At 34.0% G+C, this 16,159-nt stretch overlaps 1 protein-coding gene across 1 annotated transcript; it reads left to right on the top strand.

The window, feature by feature from the left end:
- Positions 1 to 378: 378 nt before the first annotated feature.
- Positions 379 to 9,782, top strand: LOC104113656 (uncharacterized). Its single transcript, XM_070196353.1, has 4 exons — positions 379 to 616; positions 1,432 to 2,461; positions 8,493 to 8,609; positions 8,742 to 9,782. The coding sequence occupies exons 2-4, from the start codon at positions 1,439 to 1,441 to the stop codon at positions 9,564 to 9,566; spliced, it is 1,965 nt and encodes a 654-aa protein (XP_070052454.1). The 5' UTR covers positions 379 to 616; positions 1,432 to 1,438; the 3' UTR covers positions 9,567 to 9,782.
- Positions 9,783 to 16,159: the final 6,377 nt, after the last annotated feature.

Below are 16,159 nucleotides of genomic sequence, written 5' to 3'. Positions count from 1 at the left end.
TGCACCTCATTTGGACCGCAATGTTGTGAGACTAGTTTCTTTTACCTATATTTGTCCACAATATGGGACCTTATGCATACTCCATTATACCAATACGAGATTGAATCCCTTGACCATTTTTCAACACACCTGGTTATTGATGTAATACGTGCCTAGGTGAACACATTGCATAAAATTTATGTTATAATAATTTATAAGGTACGAAAGTTTTACGCCAAGTGTCAACTTATAACAATTCTCCTCCTTCACGGTGACTTACGACTCATAATGTGAGCAAAGTATAAAAAATAATATATTCTTAAAATAGTACCAAGTACCCGAGTCATTTTTTTTAAAAGGATCGAATATAAGTTTTTCCTTTTTTTTGTGTGTGGTTTTGTCCGTTTCCACTATTAAAATTCTTTAAAAGCTGCAGCCTGCAAGTGCATTGCATCGAAAAAAAAGGATTTCTCAAATTTTCATCTCACAAATCCAACGGCTCAGATTCGATCATCACATTCATCATTGTCCTCTCTACATTTTTACACCATAAATACAGAAACGTAAAGGGGTTTCACTTCAACCCTAGCTGAGAGAGGATATTTGCTTTCTCCGCCCCATCGACGTTAATCTACAGGTGAGTGAATTATCCTTCTGTTTCCGCTAGAGTTAATTAATTCCGCAAAATTTTCCGATTTTACGTCTTTGATCTTTAATATTAGGGTTTTTTTGGTTTAATTTTTTTTAAAGATAAGTTCAATGAGAACGAGATTGATGAATTACACGCTTTTCACCCTTTCCCCTCATCAACAGTAACAGCTATTAAGCCTCAATTCGACGCTAGTTAGTGTTTATGAATCTCACTATAATTTATAATAAAGAAAAAAAATTCATCAACTTTTTCTAAATTGAGCTTTTGTTTCTCGGATCTCGCAGTTTTTTCCATCAACAACAACTATTAAGCGTCAATTATAATCTAGTTAGGGCTGTACGAATCTCACTATTGTTTATCATAATCGACTTATAAAAAAGTAAATTCAGCAACTTTATAGATGTATTTGTGGATAAATCGAGCTTTTGTTAAGGCGACCTCGCAGTGCTCTTTTTATTATTATCATTTTTATGATTCTTTTAGGCAGACTCCAACTAGTATCGGAGTGACATGTAGATGTTGATGTAACTTGCAGTTGTTTGCTCATTTGTATATATTAGGGGTAGGGGCAGGGTCCAACTAAAACTGCTTTACTTCGCCGTTTGGGAGGTTTTTTTTGGGTAAATTTTCTGAACTTTAGAGTTTAAATTCCTTATTTTTTTTTTTTTGCATCTGATTTGAATTTTTTATGGATAAAGAAAGTGGGTAATTCTTCAATAGGTTCAACTAATATAAATGGGTGTGACTAGCTGCTTCTCATTTGCGTTTTTTTTAACACCCTTTGATCCGGAGATACATAGGTTCGTGATGGTGCGTGCAAAAGGCAAGGCCAATGCTTCAACTAAACGATCAGTGTCCAAAGAAGATGCTGCAGTTGCTTCTGAAGCTGCTACGACACTTGACTCCAGTGAGGTGGAAAACCACATAGAAACTGGAGGCTCGGTTGAGATTTCAGTGGAAACGGCTGTAACTGAAGAAACAATGATCACTCTTGTAGAAGAAGAAGAAGAAAATGACGGAGCTGAAACTGTAACTTTAGAGGGGGAACATGCTATGGAGGAAGATGAAGATAATAAAGAAAATGAGGTTTTTGGAGGGGGAGATGAAAAATGTGGTTCTGATAAGGAAGAAGAAGAAGATGCTATTTGTAATGATGAAGGTAATAACCAAGAAAATACCATAGAACAGGAAGATGGTGAACAGAACATAGATGATAAGCAAGTAGGAGATGCTGCTGGTGTAGAAAAAGATAACCAGGAAGATGACATGCAAAAACAAGAAGATGAAAAAAATGCAAATGAAAAGAATAAGGAGAAAATAGAAGGATGTTTGAAGCAAAAAGCTAAAAAAATGAAGAGAAGGAATAATAGGAAGAGAAAGGCAAATGGAAGCCCCCAAGAGAAAGGTGAAAATAAGCAAGTTATGAAGAAAGTAGCCTCTAACGGTAAGGTTGAGAAGGACTTGGGAAAATTGGAGTCAAATGATGATGAGCAAAGCTCTAAGAAAGTTGCCTTCGGAGGTAAGTCTAGAGTGGCCCCTCAAGGCAAAGACGAGCCCGAGTCGTCACAAAAGAAGTCGTCCTCAAAGAAGAAGGCTAAGGGCATGGGTATGATCTTCATGTGCAACTCCGAGACAAAGAAGGATTGTTATCGTTATAAGGTTCTAGGGTTGCCGGCAAGCAAGAAAGAGACGGTGGGAAAAATTTATAAAGGGATGAGGCTTTTCCTTTACGATGTTGATTTGAAGTTGATGTATGGGATCTACAAAGCTGCAGAATGTGGTGGCTATAACATTGCACCCAAGGCTTTCAAGTCTCAATTTCCTTCTCAGGTTAGCTAGTTGTGCTATCAATGCCTTCTAACCTTTAATTGCTTCTCTTCGTAGTTTTTTCGGCTATGAAGAATATTTCTAGTTGAGGACGTAAGAGAGAAGTACCATTTAGAGGATAGCATATAGTTTTGTTAAATGCATGTTTAAGCACATTTAAGCTTGAAGTTTTAAGTAAGGTGTTCATTCGTCGGGACGGTTCAATTTTACCAAATGTTGGTTTGGCCTTTTGATTTTTGGGTTTCTAGAAACAAAATAGAATCGAAATAAATTTTGTTTGGTTCGAGTTTTTTCCATCAATTTGGGCTTGAAAGGGCTGAAAAAATAATATAATTTTATAATTAATTTATTGTATGTGTAAATTCAAATAATCATATTCTTTTAAAATAATGTAATAATAGAATTTAATTGATTTATATAAACATATATAATGCAAGTAGTTATATATATATAATTATCTAATTAAATTATTATAAATATTATATTTTCTCAAAGAATTATTACTCACTTCGTCCCAATTATTTTATGTTTGACTGGGTATGGTGTTTAAGAAAGAATTTTGAATCTCGTGGTCTAAAACAAGTCCTAGATACTTTTGTGGTTATAAATTATCTCACTAATAGTAAAATGAGAAGTTTAAAGTAAAACTATTTTTACATATATAAATATGTCATACTTTTTGAGACAAATTAGAAACAAATATGCATCACATAAATTGGTATTGAGTGCGTATATGATATAGATATTATGTATTAATTCGTTATTTGGTTTGTTAGGTTATATTTGTAGAAAATAAAAGGCCGAACCAAAGAGCCAAATTTTAAAGTCAACCAAAGATTGAGAAGTTTTATTTGGCTTTTATCGAAGTATGAAAGCTCATGGTTTTAAGCTTGAATCGGTGTGACTAGGGTTGGGTGCTTCACTTTTGTAAGGGGCCACTTTAATGTAGGTGTCAAGGAGCTCCCTTGTAAAAAGGGTAGGACTAAACAATAAATAGACCTACTCTAGGACTTTGGTCTAGTGGTAAGAGCGTAGCTTTTGATGTGTGGGTTAGGCACACATCATAGGTTCGAACTCGAGTTCAGACAAAACCTGATATTTAAGTGGAGAAGAATAGAGGGGTGGGCCGATCATCTGTCGAGATTAGAATCACGCGCCATTAGCCCTTGAGATTTTCTCGATTATAAAAGAGTGTTTGAGTTGACAAAGATGTATCAATTGCTAGGTAACCTATGAAGGAGTGTGTTAGCGTCGAGGAATGTGAACTAGAAACTTAGTATAAGAGATCTAAATTAGAAGCTTAAAATTGTGGCTTTTCATTTGGCATGGTCTAGCGGTCAAGGAATTGGATTGAGAACCATGAGGTCTTAGGTTTAAATCCCAACAAAGGGAAGAAATTAGGTGATTTTTTCCCATCTGTCCAAGCCTTAGTGGACAGAGTTATTTGATACCTGTGCTAGTGGGATGTAGTAGTACTTCATGGAATTAGTTGATGTACGTGCAAGCTTGTTCAGACACCACAATTATCCAAAACAAAGTTGCTGCTTTTCATTTGAATTATGAATTTAAAATGGGTTTTCAATGTGATCGGTATTGTTTTGTCATATATATTGTGTTGCAAAGGGGCTTGGTTAGGGCACACTTGGCTTGTAGCATTGGCATTTGGGAAGCTCAAGTCGTGTACTTTGCCTTACTTAAGTGACGTATTAGTGGAGGCACCATGACGTTAAGGCGTGCATGTTATTCGTATTGGATTTTTCTTTAACCGGATATTAATAAATAATAATTTTAGCTAAAAAAGTTGTATACAACTCCTTTGATTCACTTCATATGATATTGCTACTATTTGGGGAGTCAAACTACTTTTTCTTTAATTACTAGTTTAAACCTTTTTGTTTATTGATAACTACTATTGAAGACTAGTTGAAAAGTTACGTTGCACCTTTGTATCTAGAGCAGAGATTTATAATGGTATTAAAACCTGATTGACATAGTTTTCCTTAATTATAGTTACACATCTTTTAATCCATATATAATTTTTTCTAATGTTTATTTATTTTTGTTGCATTACATAACATTTTTTTATTTTTTCATTTGCTCCTTCAGATTTTTGGCATTTGAAAATGCTTTGATTTTAAGCTTTCTATATTATGCTTAGACATAATGACACGTTTTAAGACCACACTAAAGAAGATAGTAATATAAGCTATATTTAAAACTAAATTCTATACGTAAAGACTAAAGTAGAAAATCGAAAGAAAAAATAGGGAATAGAAAAAATTAGAAGAAAGACGAAAACAAATAGCCCGCTGCCTGACCGTCCCCTAATTGACCCACTATAAAGGTTAGGGGTTGTGGAGTGTCCGGGCTGTCCATTCTAAAATTTTAGCCTGTCTAGGACCGACCCACTTGCCTTGTATAATATAGGACCAAGACCACCGCACTTGCAAAGTATAGTTCTGGGCGTACATGTGTGCTGATCACTGATTATGGACGTGACTGATTTCGAGAACAATCTTTCAGGTGACCATCATTTATACTAGTAAATTCTTGAAGTTGTAACTTGATATTTCGCTCTACTGAGGTGTGTAGACTGTAGACAACCAGGAAAAAAGAAAAATTATCAGAGAAGATCTTTAGAAATTAGGAAGTTACCCATTAAAAAAATGAAAAAAAAAATACTTTCTTGTCCTTTGAGGGTAAGGAGTTTCCATTATTAGGTGCTATTCAGTTTTCTTGTTATGGTTTAAATGATTGACTTTGTATTTGGGAGCACATTCATTACGTCATTCAAATTGCTTTTAAATGTCCTAAGAATAATTAAATCCATTGAATTGGCTGCTGAATGAAACATCCAGGTAAAGTTTTTCCTCATTTAATTTGGAGAAATGAATGGGAAACAAGTCAGCCCCCATCCAAAGAAAAGAAAAATAAATAGAAGATGGATATTCCTGTATGATTGTTGGTAGCAGGTAAAATTCTTTATAGATTTTGTATTATCCAAAATAAATTGGAGAATACAATGCCCGGAGCATTAAACTTTTACTCCTTATATTTGAAATTGTTTTGTCAATAGTGTTCCTTAGACGTAAAGCGTATGTCATAATGGGCATAGCCAAGAAAGGATAGGTGAGAGGTTGAATTTGATCGGTTTAAAAGTTTGCAGTTTTTCCATTTGAGAATCAAGTCGAATTTGTCCATTTAGGATGTGTGGTATAATTTAGACAATGTCATGGTCATTAGTGTCGTTGAATGGGTGTAAAAGTACTTGATATCTGGTAATCGGTGAGCGCTTGAGCATGTCAGAATTGTTTTAGTGATGGTTACGAGTATTAAATGGTGAAAATGGTTGTGATGAAACTACTCATATTAGAATAAGGTTACTGGTTTGTTACCCTTTCTCAAAAAAAGAACAGGGTTACTGCCTTACTTGTGAAAAATGATTTAGTCTCGTCATTTTCTCCTAGTTCGGAGTATAATACGTTTGTTTGAGGCAAACAAACCCTAGAAAACAATAAATAAGTTCATCAAGAAAAAACCCTTTATTCCTTTGAGTAAGTGGGCAAGAGTTAGTTTGGTTCTAGTGCCTATAATTTATACCTTAGTAGTAGTACCTAACCTTAGGAGACTAAACCAGTAGGCAATTAAATTCAGGTGGTTCCATCTTTATGTGTATGTACACGCATGTTGGTATAACAGAAAGGCAGAAAAGATGAAGCAGGGGGATGCAGTATCTAATTTTCAAGTCAGGTATTGCTCTTTATGTTCAATTGTGTGTTGGCGCATATAACAACCAAAGCAGTTATCAAGTACTTGTGGTTTAGTCTGATGACCCAAAATAGAGTTCCATCCTTCTATTCCTTTGATAGATATATCTCTGGGTTCTAATTTTATAATCTATTCTTTTGATATATACAGATTGTAAGTTTATTAGTGAAGTATCAAAACTCAAAAAGGCAGCTTCATGTACAATTATAGAATACAAAAGACAATTCAGGAGTAGAATTCAAACTTTCTCTGTCACTCCCAATATAACGCAAAATATTTTTAACTTCAAACACATGTTCTTGTTGGAGGGGCTTGATTAGTGATGTTAAGTATTTTAAGTCAATTTTATCCATCTTCATGTACAAAAGCCTTATTAAGCAGTGATGTCTTAAGCTTGCTTGAGAGGCATTTAAACCCTGAAGATAGGTCCAAATGTAGGTAAAATTTATTGCATTTTTTGTTGTATATGATTTGATGTATGTCAAAGGTATTCCTATCATAAATTATTTACTTCTCCAATTGTAGCCTTAATTTCATGCTCCAAAAATTACAACGGCTACTACGCCTCATGCTCCAAACACTAGATATAAAAATTCCGCCTTTTAAATGGATTGCATAATGTTTTCCTAATTTGATCCACAAGGTAATGGCATGTTTGGTGCGAAGAAACCTTTGAGGCATGATTGGTTTGACAATATTGTATTGATTTCCCTTGTATATATTTGTGTCTGTGAGGTCAGGATTTTGCTCCCTTCCTTTTTCCTGTTTCCTTCTGCCAATCATAGAAAATGACAGCACTGTGATACTGATTTTTAAAAAAAATGTTACCTCTCTATAGCACTTAAGGCTGACAATGGGATCAGTGTTGTGCGATGCCTTGTAATAATCGTTAAGTATCTACATCAGTAATCTGATGCTCTAGCATGTATACACCTACCACTTGTTCGTACGCTTCGAAATGTTGCGAAGTTACATATAGATCACTTCTCTTCACGTTTTCCATGAGTGGTTGGTTGCTTCAAATTTAATGTTTCCATCAGAATTGGTATTAGAGGATTTCGTCTGATTGTCTATATTTTACCACAAGGATAGTATGGACGTCTTATTTCCTGGGTCTTGGTTATGGGGAAGTTACAACTTGCTATTTTTCTCATGGAACATTCTAAATAAGAATATTGTTTTTTTTTTTGGGATAGGTGATCCTGCTATTGATTTATGTTTGATATGTGTTGGTATTGTCTACAATTCCTTATCAGTTTTTTAATTCCTTGTAAACCAAATGCAGATGAGGTATTACTGAGCTTTTTGTTGTCTTTTCCTTGTTAGGGATCTAAAATACTAATTTGTGCATTGGATCTTGATTACCTAGGCATATTTAAGGTCTTTGAGCTTAAGGTCTATTGCTTGTAGATCACAGTCTCAACTCTCTAGTGGATGCAAAAGTTATAAATTGTACCAAATTGAACGTTTATTCACCATTACATGGTTTTATTTTATGTGTTTCTGAGTGTTTTGGAAGATTTCAAATGAGACTGATATGCCAATGTTATGGCGAATTCTACACTGAATATGGTTTTTCTTTCTTGGGAACCCTAATACATACCAAAATAAGTTAGTAGTGATTAACATAAGGCAGATCTTCCATTTTCATTATTCCCGCCTCAATAAAGAAGGCAAATCTTCTGTCTTATCGTCAAATCGATGTTGAGCAATTCATCAGATGAATGTGAGGAGGGTTGGCCAGGTAGAGACATAGGTAGAAAACAATTATTTTAGATTTTAAATCTCATCACAGTCGGAGTGCCTAAAAAAGGGACGTGTGAAGTTATTTTAGCTTTCATTGAATTAAAGCTTGCTGCATAATTCTTTCATTAATGGGCAAACGATAGGATAATTACTGTGACTCCTAGTCTTTCCTATGCCGGTTCTGGCAAGGATTGCTCTATGAGAGTTTTCCTTGAACAATATTTTACCTTGAGTGCCTATCTTTATGTGTGAGGAGTTCCATCACGTTCCTGTGTGCTTGTCTGCCAGAGGTCTGTTTGTGGCTGGTGGCCCTGGGGTTTGGGAGGCCGTGCAACATGAGTTTGTAAATGTATAAACTTACTTCCCTTGGAGGAATTATGTATATGTATATGTTTGTTCGACGAATTCGTCGATGAATATAGATACTAGAATTCTATTGGTGCTTTTCGTAGTGTGATAAGTGGGATTTTTTTTTTTACTTGAACATTTTGTGTTAATTTTTATTGGAAATTGATTTCAGGTTCGCTTTTCTGTTCTTGAGGATTGCTTACCACTAGCAGAGGAGACGTTCAGGCAAGCGATTAAGAAGAACTATTTCACAAGGTCAAAGTTTGATTGCCTATTGTCCTCTAAACAGGTACTTGATCCATCTTGTTTGTGCTTAATGGGTATCTCAGGTTAAGCGTTATTTGTTACTGTTGTCAGTCTTCAGTTTTCTTGCGAGTCTCGGCACCTACAATTTGTTTGCATATTTGTTGCTATTTGCTAGGTGAAGGACCTGTGTAAGCTTTTCACTGCTGTGAGCAAAGGTTCCAGGTCCAAAGACACGCGGCTTGGATTTGAGACCCCTGCGATATCCAAGCGAGACAGAGTTAAGAGGCGGGGTCGGGATGGCAGAAGACGGGCTGAACGTGCTCGACGACCTGAGCGGGTTGAAGAACGTGGGTACCGTGAGCGGGTTGAACGTCCTCATTTTCATGAAAGGGATTTAGTTACATCTCCATTGGTGCCATTAGCCCCGCTTCAACCTTTACCACCACCTGCTCCTGTTCAATCTTATGCATATAGTAGGACTTTGAGAACAGATCCTTATAGACGGGACACAGTGATACAGCACGATGATACTTATAGGCAGAGCCGATTGGTGGAACTTCCTGATGCTTATAGGCGGGACACAGTGCTAGGCAATCCTGATGTTTACAGAAGACAGGCAGTAGTAGAGCCACGTGACACAGTGCTAGGCAATCCTGATGTTTACAGAAGACAGGCAGTAGTAGAACCACGTGATTATTACAGACAGGATGGATTCCCAGAGCGTCGTGAATATCATCAGCCACTGAGTTTGGAAACTAGACTCCGGGATGATATTGGGATCAATGATCCCTACGTGTCATACCGTGAGCGTGTATCATACCGTGATCCTGTGAACTCGGCGCACTCAGAGCCCGAGTATAACCCCCCTCCTGTGGGTTTGCGATCAGTATACCGTCATGGTGGTATATCTACAGAGTACAGTACTAGAAGTGTGCTTCCTGAGTCATCTGCAGCAAGCTCTCTTTACGAGTACCCTCGTCAACCTCAGTATCGATATTAGTTTCCAGTAAAGGTACTATCATCACATGGGGCTCTGTTAATTGTTACCATCAGAATTATGCAGACTAAAACTTCGGATTGTAGTTTGAGCTGTATTCCGTGTTATTCCTCAATTCTCTCCCTAAGCAAAGATATGCCTTTGTTCCGTGTTTAGGTTAATTATCATCTTTTTTTGCATTGCAGAATATAGACACCCTTTATGCCAGAGTTCTTTATATACTTTGGTGTTCGCCTATTATTTTGCTACGTAGTAGTATATGAATTCCCTGTATCCGTAGGTGGTTAAGCAGACATTATATTCTTGTCTTTTTTTGGCGTTTGGTTCAAAAACTTGAAAGAGTGTTTGCAAAAGATTCCGTTGATTTTCAGCAAAAACTGAAGAACAATTTAAATCATTGATATATTACTATCATTGAAAATTCAAAGCAAATGAAAATAAAATGTCGGTCCACATTGAATGGTATGAACTCAGGAGGTAGACACGCACGTACAGTTTTTCAAAGATATATGTTGAAAATAGAAAACAGATATTTTTCTTTCATATACCTGATGGAATATAGGAGGTGTGAAAGCTGGGCACGGACATTAAAACTAAAATCAGTTTGGTTTTATAGGAGCCAGCGTGCGTGATTGTATTTGACTTGGGAGAAATTTGTTACATGTGTTTAAGAGATTTGCTATAGGAAAACAATCTTGTAATTAAACCTTTTTATAACAGTTTCGTTTATTTCGATATTTTTTAACTGCTATAGTAAAATGTTGTTATAGAGAACATATATTATAATATAATATAAAAGTTCGTTCCGAAAAAAGTTAACTTTTATAGTGAATGACTATTATATATGAATGTTGTTATAGAGAGATCTGACTTTGATTGTCTTTTTTTCTTCCTTTTTACCAGAAAATAAAACAATTTGAATTTGGATCCATATTTCCTCAAGATTTTATTACATTTACCAAGGGTCCTTTAAATTGAAGCTGGCTAGGTTGCTTTTCCAGCTCACCAAATTGGATATATCACTGTCCTCGCTCTTGTGAATAATGAACATAAACAAGTAATGTTAAAGTTGGTTTTACCTGTTATGTATTTATTGACAGTGTAATAAAATTTTATGTTATTAACACAATTTAACCTACTATAAAAAGGTTACCTGTCTTACGCTACTAATTTCACTTATTAGGATGATTAGTTATAATTATCTTTTAAATGACATGATAACTTAAAAACTTTTACACTATCAATATATATTCAGAATCTATATTCTATTCAAATTAATTACCTTAGGACAAAACTTCATGATCATACAAATATCATGTGTCATTTTGTTGAATGTGCAATTTAGGAGGAACGAATGAGAGGGCATCAACTGAAATGCTAGTTTTTCGAATTGAGAATGTGGCAATCAAGAAAGTCGTGGGCCTCGTAATACCTGTATTTGACAGCTCCGTGGGACTTTTTGGGTCATATTATTAAGGGTTATTGCGTGCTTTTAATTTAGAGGTATCAAAATTGGCCCAGAGAAATACGACCCACCCTGCCCAAGGTTGGGCGGGTCATTGATCCTCTTATTTGTTGAACTCAGTCCATCTTGAGTCTGATTTTTAGTCCAAATTGATCCATGAGTAACTTTGACAAAGTATCTTTAAAATAATTCTTTTTGTTTGGTATGTTATATATGACCATAATAAAAGAAAAAAAAATCTTATTTAGTAATTAAATAATTTAAAAAAAAATAATATATATTAATTAAAGTTTGATAAGAGTTGGACATGTTGGATTATAACCCAGATTTTAGCCCATCTTAATCTGGTCCATCTCAGCTCATGTAATTTTTGTATTGGTCATTGACCAGCCCATCTAATGAACTCAATCCATTTTGACCTGCCCAAAATCGGTTCAATTCGCTCATTTGACACCCCTATTTTAATTCATATTATGTGGTTGAATACTATTCCTTTGCGACGCCAAAATTATGATATGTACTTTGGAGGTTAGTTAAGTTGGTAGTTGTGATAGTTGGGTCCTCAATATGATGAGTATACTTGGGTATACTGTGGGTTTGCTTCAAGAAGAAGAGTTTCTAATAGTCTGGTCCTAAAAGAAAATGAAATATTCTTTTTAGAAAGGGAGCTTGTGGAAACGTGGAAAAATAGCATGGTATAGCTGTTTCTGTTTATTTAAGGAACCCCAATGGTCCAAATGGGGCAGATTGATGGTAAATACTTGTGCATATTTATATCGAATCAATAAATAGAATACATTTATTTTGTTATACATATTTATCACTTAGGCCATTTTCAACCCTTGCCTCCATTTTCTCCTCTAAAATAGAGTAAAGTTACTCTAATCATAAAGAATATTCCATTTTATATTCTTCTCTCTCTTCAATATTATATTATTATTTTTATTTAAATTTTAATTTCTTATTTTTATTAAAGAAATTCTATCTTTTTTTCTTTTTTACATATTCATCACATATCATTTAATATAAAATTATTTTATACCATAAATTTTTAAATAATATAATTTATAAGCAAATATTATAGATTATATATATATTAACAGATAATTCAAATATTATAGGTTATATATATTAACGGTAAATAGTTATTATGCTATTTACCTTAGTTTCAATTTTTATGTATTTTCAATTTTCATGTATTTCCAATTTTAATGTATTTTCATTTAATGTATTTTTAATTTTCACTTTTCAATTTTAGCAACATCTAATATTTTATATTCGCACCTTTTAATTTTAGCAACATATAATATTTTATATTTGCACCATTCATTTTTTGAGATGATTATATATTTTTTGTACAATTATAACTTATAATAAAATTAACTTACAATTTTACATAAAAATAATAAATGCACGAAAATTAATTTATCAAAATTATATACCAAAGTTAAGATGTAAAATTAATATTATAAAGATATTACATAAACATAATTAGGTATATATAAAGAGATAATTTAAAAGAGTTAAATAATAAAAATATTAATAAAATAAGGATGAATAGTAATGGAGGAGATGAATAGTGTCACTCCATATTTGAGGTAACAGTATTCATCCTCCATTTTGGAGGCAAAAATGGGAGAGCATTGGAGCCTCATTATGACAAAAAATACCCCCATTATGCAGAAATGAGAGAGGGTTGGAGATGCCCTTAAGTTATGGTTAAGTGCAATGTATTCTTACTTTAAATTTTTTTGGCTACAAATGTTATATACTCTAATTTTTCACTGTTGCAGTTAAATTGCTTGGTTTGGTGCAACAATCCAGCGCAGATAAATATTATATGATTTGATGGCCATACAATCACTATTCACCACAAAAGAGTGTGTTGAGATGGATGATACCCTTCCACTTTAACCAAAATTTCAATCTCAAGCCCTCACGAAGAGAGAAAAATAAGCGCTTCCCTAATAATGAGCCTTATACTATGCGAATCGGGATATTTGGACCATTGGGTGTCGAGTACCGACAAACCCCCAAAAATCACCCTTTGAAAACGAGTATAGATCTTAATTGGTGAATTTAGAATTTTAAGTTTACTTAGAAGCATCATTGCATCCATTATTTTTTTATGAATATGACGGATTCAAACTTTGTATGTATATATACCAATTTACTGAACTCTATTCTTAAATTAGATGGGGTCAATTACTTGATGTCTTTGCATCAATAAAAGGTGAATTTTTGTATTTGCTCACTTCAGATGCCTTCCTTCCAATTTAGAATATTTTAAGTCCTTCATATGACTAATTATTTTTGGATTTTTTTATTTCAATTGTAGGATGGAGTATCCCTAAGAGGTGGCATTAAAGTGGAAATTATTTTGTGGAGTGGAAAGGTTCCATAATAGTTGGCGAGGATGCTCCATGTACTAAAATGGTCCCAATGAAACCAACTTTACTCAAAAGTTTATTTGGTGTATATATGAGTATGTCAAAGACATGGCTAAGGTTCATTATGATCTCATAATAGGACCCCTTCACTCTTAACTATAATAGGACCCCTTTACTCTTAACTAGAGGTTTTGGGTTTAAATTTTGCGTGTGAATTTATTTTTTGTTAGGAAGCGCTTCCGTCTTAAATGAGTCTTATACGATGTGAATCCAAATACAGTCGGGCTACAAAGTAGATACCAAATAACGAGTGACTGGCATAGGCGGTCCCCGTCTCAGTGTAGGAAGCATACCCACTACTCTCCTGCCGTGGCCACGTAAAAAAAAAAGGTTCTCGTGCATACCTACATTTGTGTACGTTTCTGGCACTAGATGTAAAGAGTCTAATTTTTATGTAGTCACAATATAAGAAATACTTACATAATCACGCCGCTTAAAAAATTTAAGTTATATATACTAACATTGCAACATTTTTATACCATAAATATAATTTAACCTCTTATAACGGTACATTTATCATTTACTTTAGGTTATTAGTCAATACTTATTAAATAGATTTACTTACAATTACCTTTTAGGTGACCTAATTCATATGTCAATATTTTTTACATCGTCAGTGCATATATAAAACATAAACTCTAAAACAAAAACTACTAGAATATAACACTAAGATTTAAACTTCTGAAAGTAATTTTTCAACCCCTTAACCACTAAACTCGAATCTCCTAATGCTAAGGGGATACAACTATACAACCCCTTGACCTGCAATAATAAGTTAGTCTATTTATTAAGTCTGAATAATAACTTGAAAAATAGAGTAATAATCTTCTGTAATCAGCCAATTAAATTATATTAGTGTAAATTGTTTAAATTATTCGTACATATAACTTAAACTCAGAAGAATAGTCGATCTTATCTAAAATAAAGCAAGATTTTAGAAAACACATATAAGTTAGAACAAGATGCAGTAGTAAAGTACACGAATGTTATTAATCTTTGGGACGAGAAGATATGGTCTCAGACGTTAACCGTAATTTCAAAGAATTTTAATCTACATTTAAATTTGTTGACAACACAAATGATCCTTTAAGCTTACTCTTTCTAACTCATTATTTAGTAACATTATATATAATTTCCTACTTTACTATTTGTTGAGGTTTTTGTTATTTAAGATGAAATAGTCTTAAAATGAGGGTGAATGGGAAATGGAGGAAAAATGAAATTTTTGAGTAAAATTTTAAGTTTTTTCCTCTTGACAATAAGACATTGTCCCATATTGGAAGAGGAAAAGATTTTTGGTGGGTATATATATAATTGCTCTTCTTGTAGCTCTTAAAGAGTTAAGAAGAAAGCAAGCCTCGCGCCGTCGTCGTCGTCGCTCTGTTCGGCTTCGGTGATTGATTGATTAATTTTTTGGACCAAATTTATTTGTTAATAGTAAATATTAACGTAAGATTATCCGCATTTGTAATGGATATGTTTCAATCCGTGTATTGACCACCAGCTGCAATAGCAGCCGCCTAATGCTCTTCCCACCATGGCCAAGTGCTTGCTCCACAAACAAGCTAGTGCATGCTCCACAATGGAGGGTGGAGGGTCGTTCATCTTCAAAGCTGACTGCTATAAATATGTGCAGCAGCTGTTGAAGAAAGATACACCAAACTGAAAACGCTCAACTTTGGCTATACATTGCACTCCTTCCTCTCAGCATTTTCATACGATTTTATGAGTTTCTACTCCTTTGTTCTGTATTGTTTTAACTTCAAACAAAGCAACTATAAGTGTGATTTGCTACCGAACTTTGTGTTCGATGAAACACTGGGGTTTGAAGTACCGCTATACCAGTGTGTGATTCGTTCTATCCTGGGAGGAAATAATCCATAACCTTGGGTACTAGGAGGGGATTAAATTCCTTAAGGAAATACTGTGAATTCAGTGGGCTCGAATTAATTACTGTTTCATTATGATAACTTATATTTCCCAGAATTATTATTTACAAATACATCAATATTGGCGGGACTAACACTATTTTCATTAGTAGCACTTCATAATGTCTTTCTAGTTAACAAGATAACATCATAGACTTTACTTCGAGATTAGAGATTTACATTCCATGCACATCCATTGTAGAAATATCCATTTCCGTTGACATTTAAGCTTTAAAACCTCGTCAACGCAGTATGCACCTAACCAATAATAAAGTGAGCGAAAATTATGAGAATATAAGATTTAAATTTCTGCATAAATAAAAAAAGTTTGGGTGATTTCTTCTCATTTGTTATTGTAGACAAGTTGGTTGATATCTATGCTGGTAACAATTAGTAGGTTCCGGTGAAATAGTTAATTTGACTTAAACCCTACCGTTGTAAAGAAAAAGAAATAACCACTTAACCGCATACAATAAAAGCTCAATATGTGTAGATTATAATCTTAAATATTAGATCTTAAATATTTTTAGCAGAATTCTTGATTTCGTTACTGCTTATCTATAAAGAGGAAAAATAAATATCGACAGAATTAATTAGACGTTTTTTGTTGTTGGTAAAATGGATTATAATAGCATATACGCGCAAAAATTAGTTATACGTTGGAGCATTTCTCCGAGATAGTTTAATAGTTATTTCCACCTGAGTACGATTAATTATAGTCCGAAATTAGTGTGACAAGTTTCTAGGATATCT

Source organism: Nicotiana tomentosiformis, chromosome 2 (genome assembly GCF_000390325.3).
Source record: "Nicotiana tomentosiformis chromosome 2, ASM39032v3, whole genome shotgun sequence".
In the NCBI taxonomy this organism is placed as follows: domain Eukaryota; kingdom Viridiplantae; phylum Streptophyta; class Magnoliopsida; order Solanales; family Solanaceae; genus Nicotiana; species Nicotiana tomentosiformis.
Note: the sequence above shows the minus strand (reverse complement) of the source record. Positions and strands in the feature narration are given on the sequence as shown.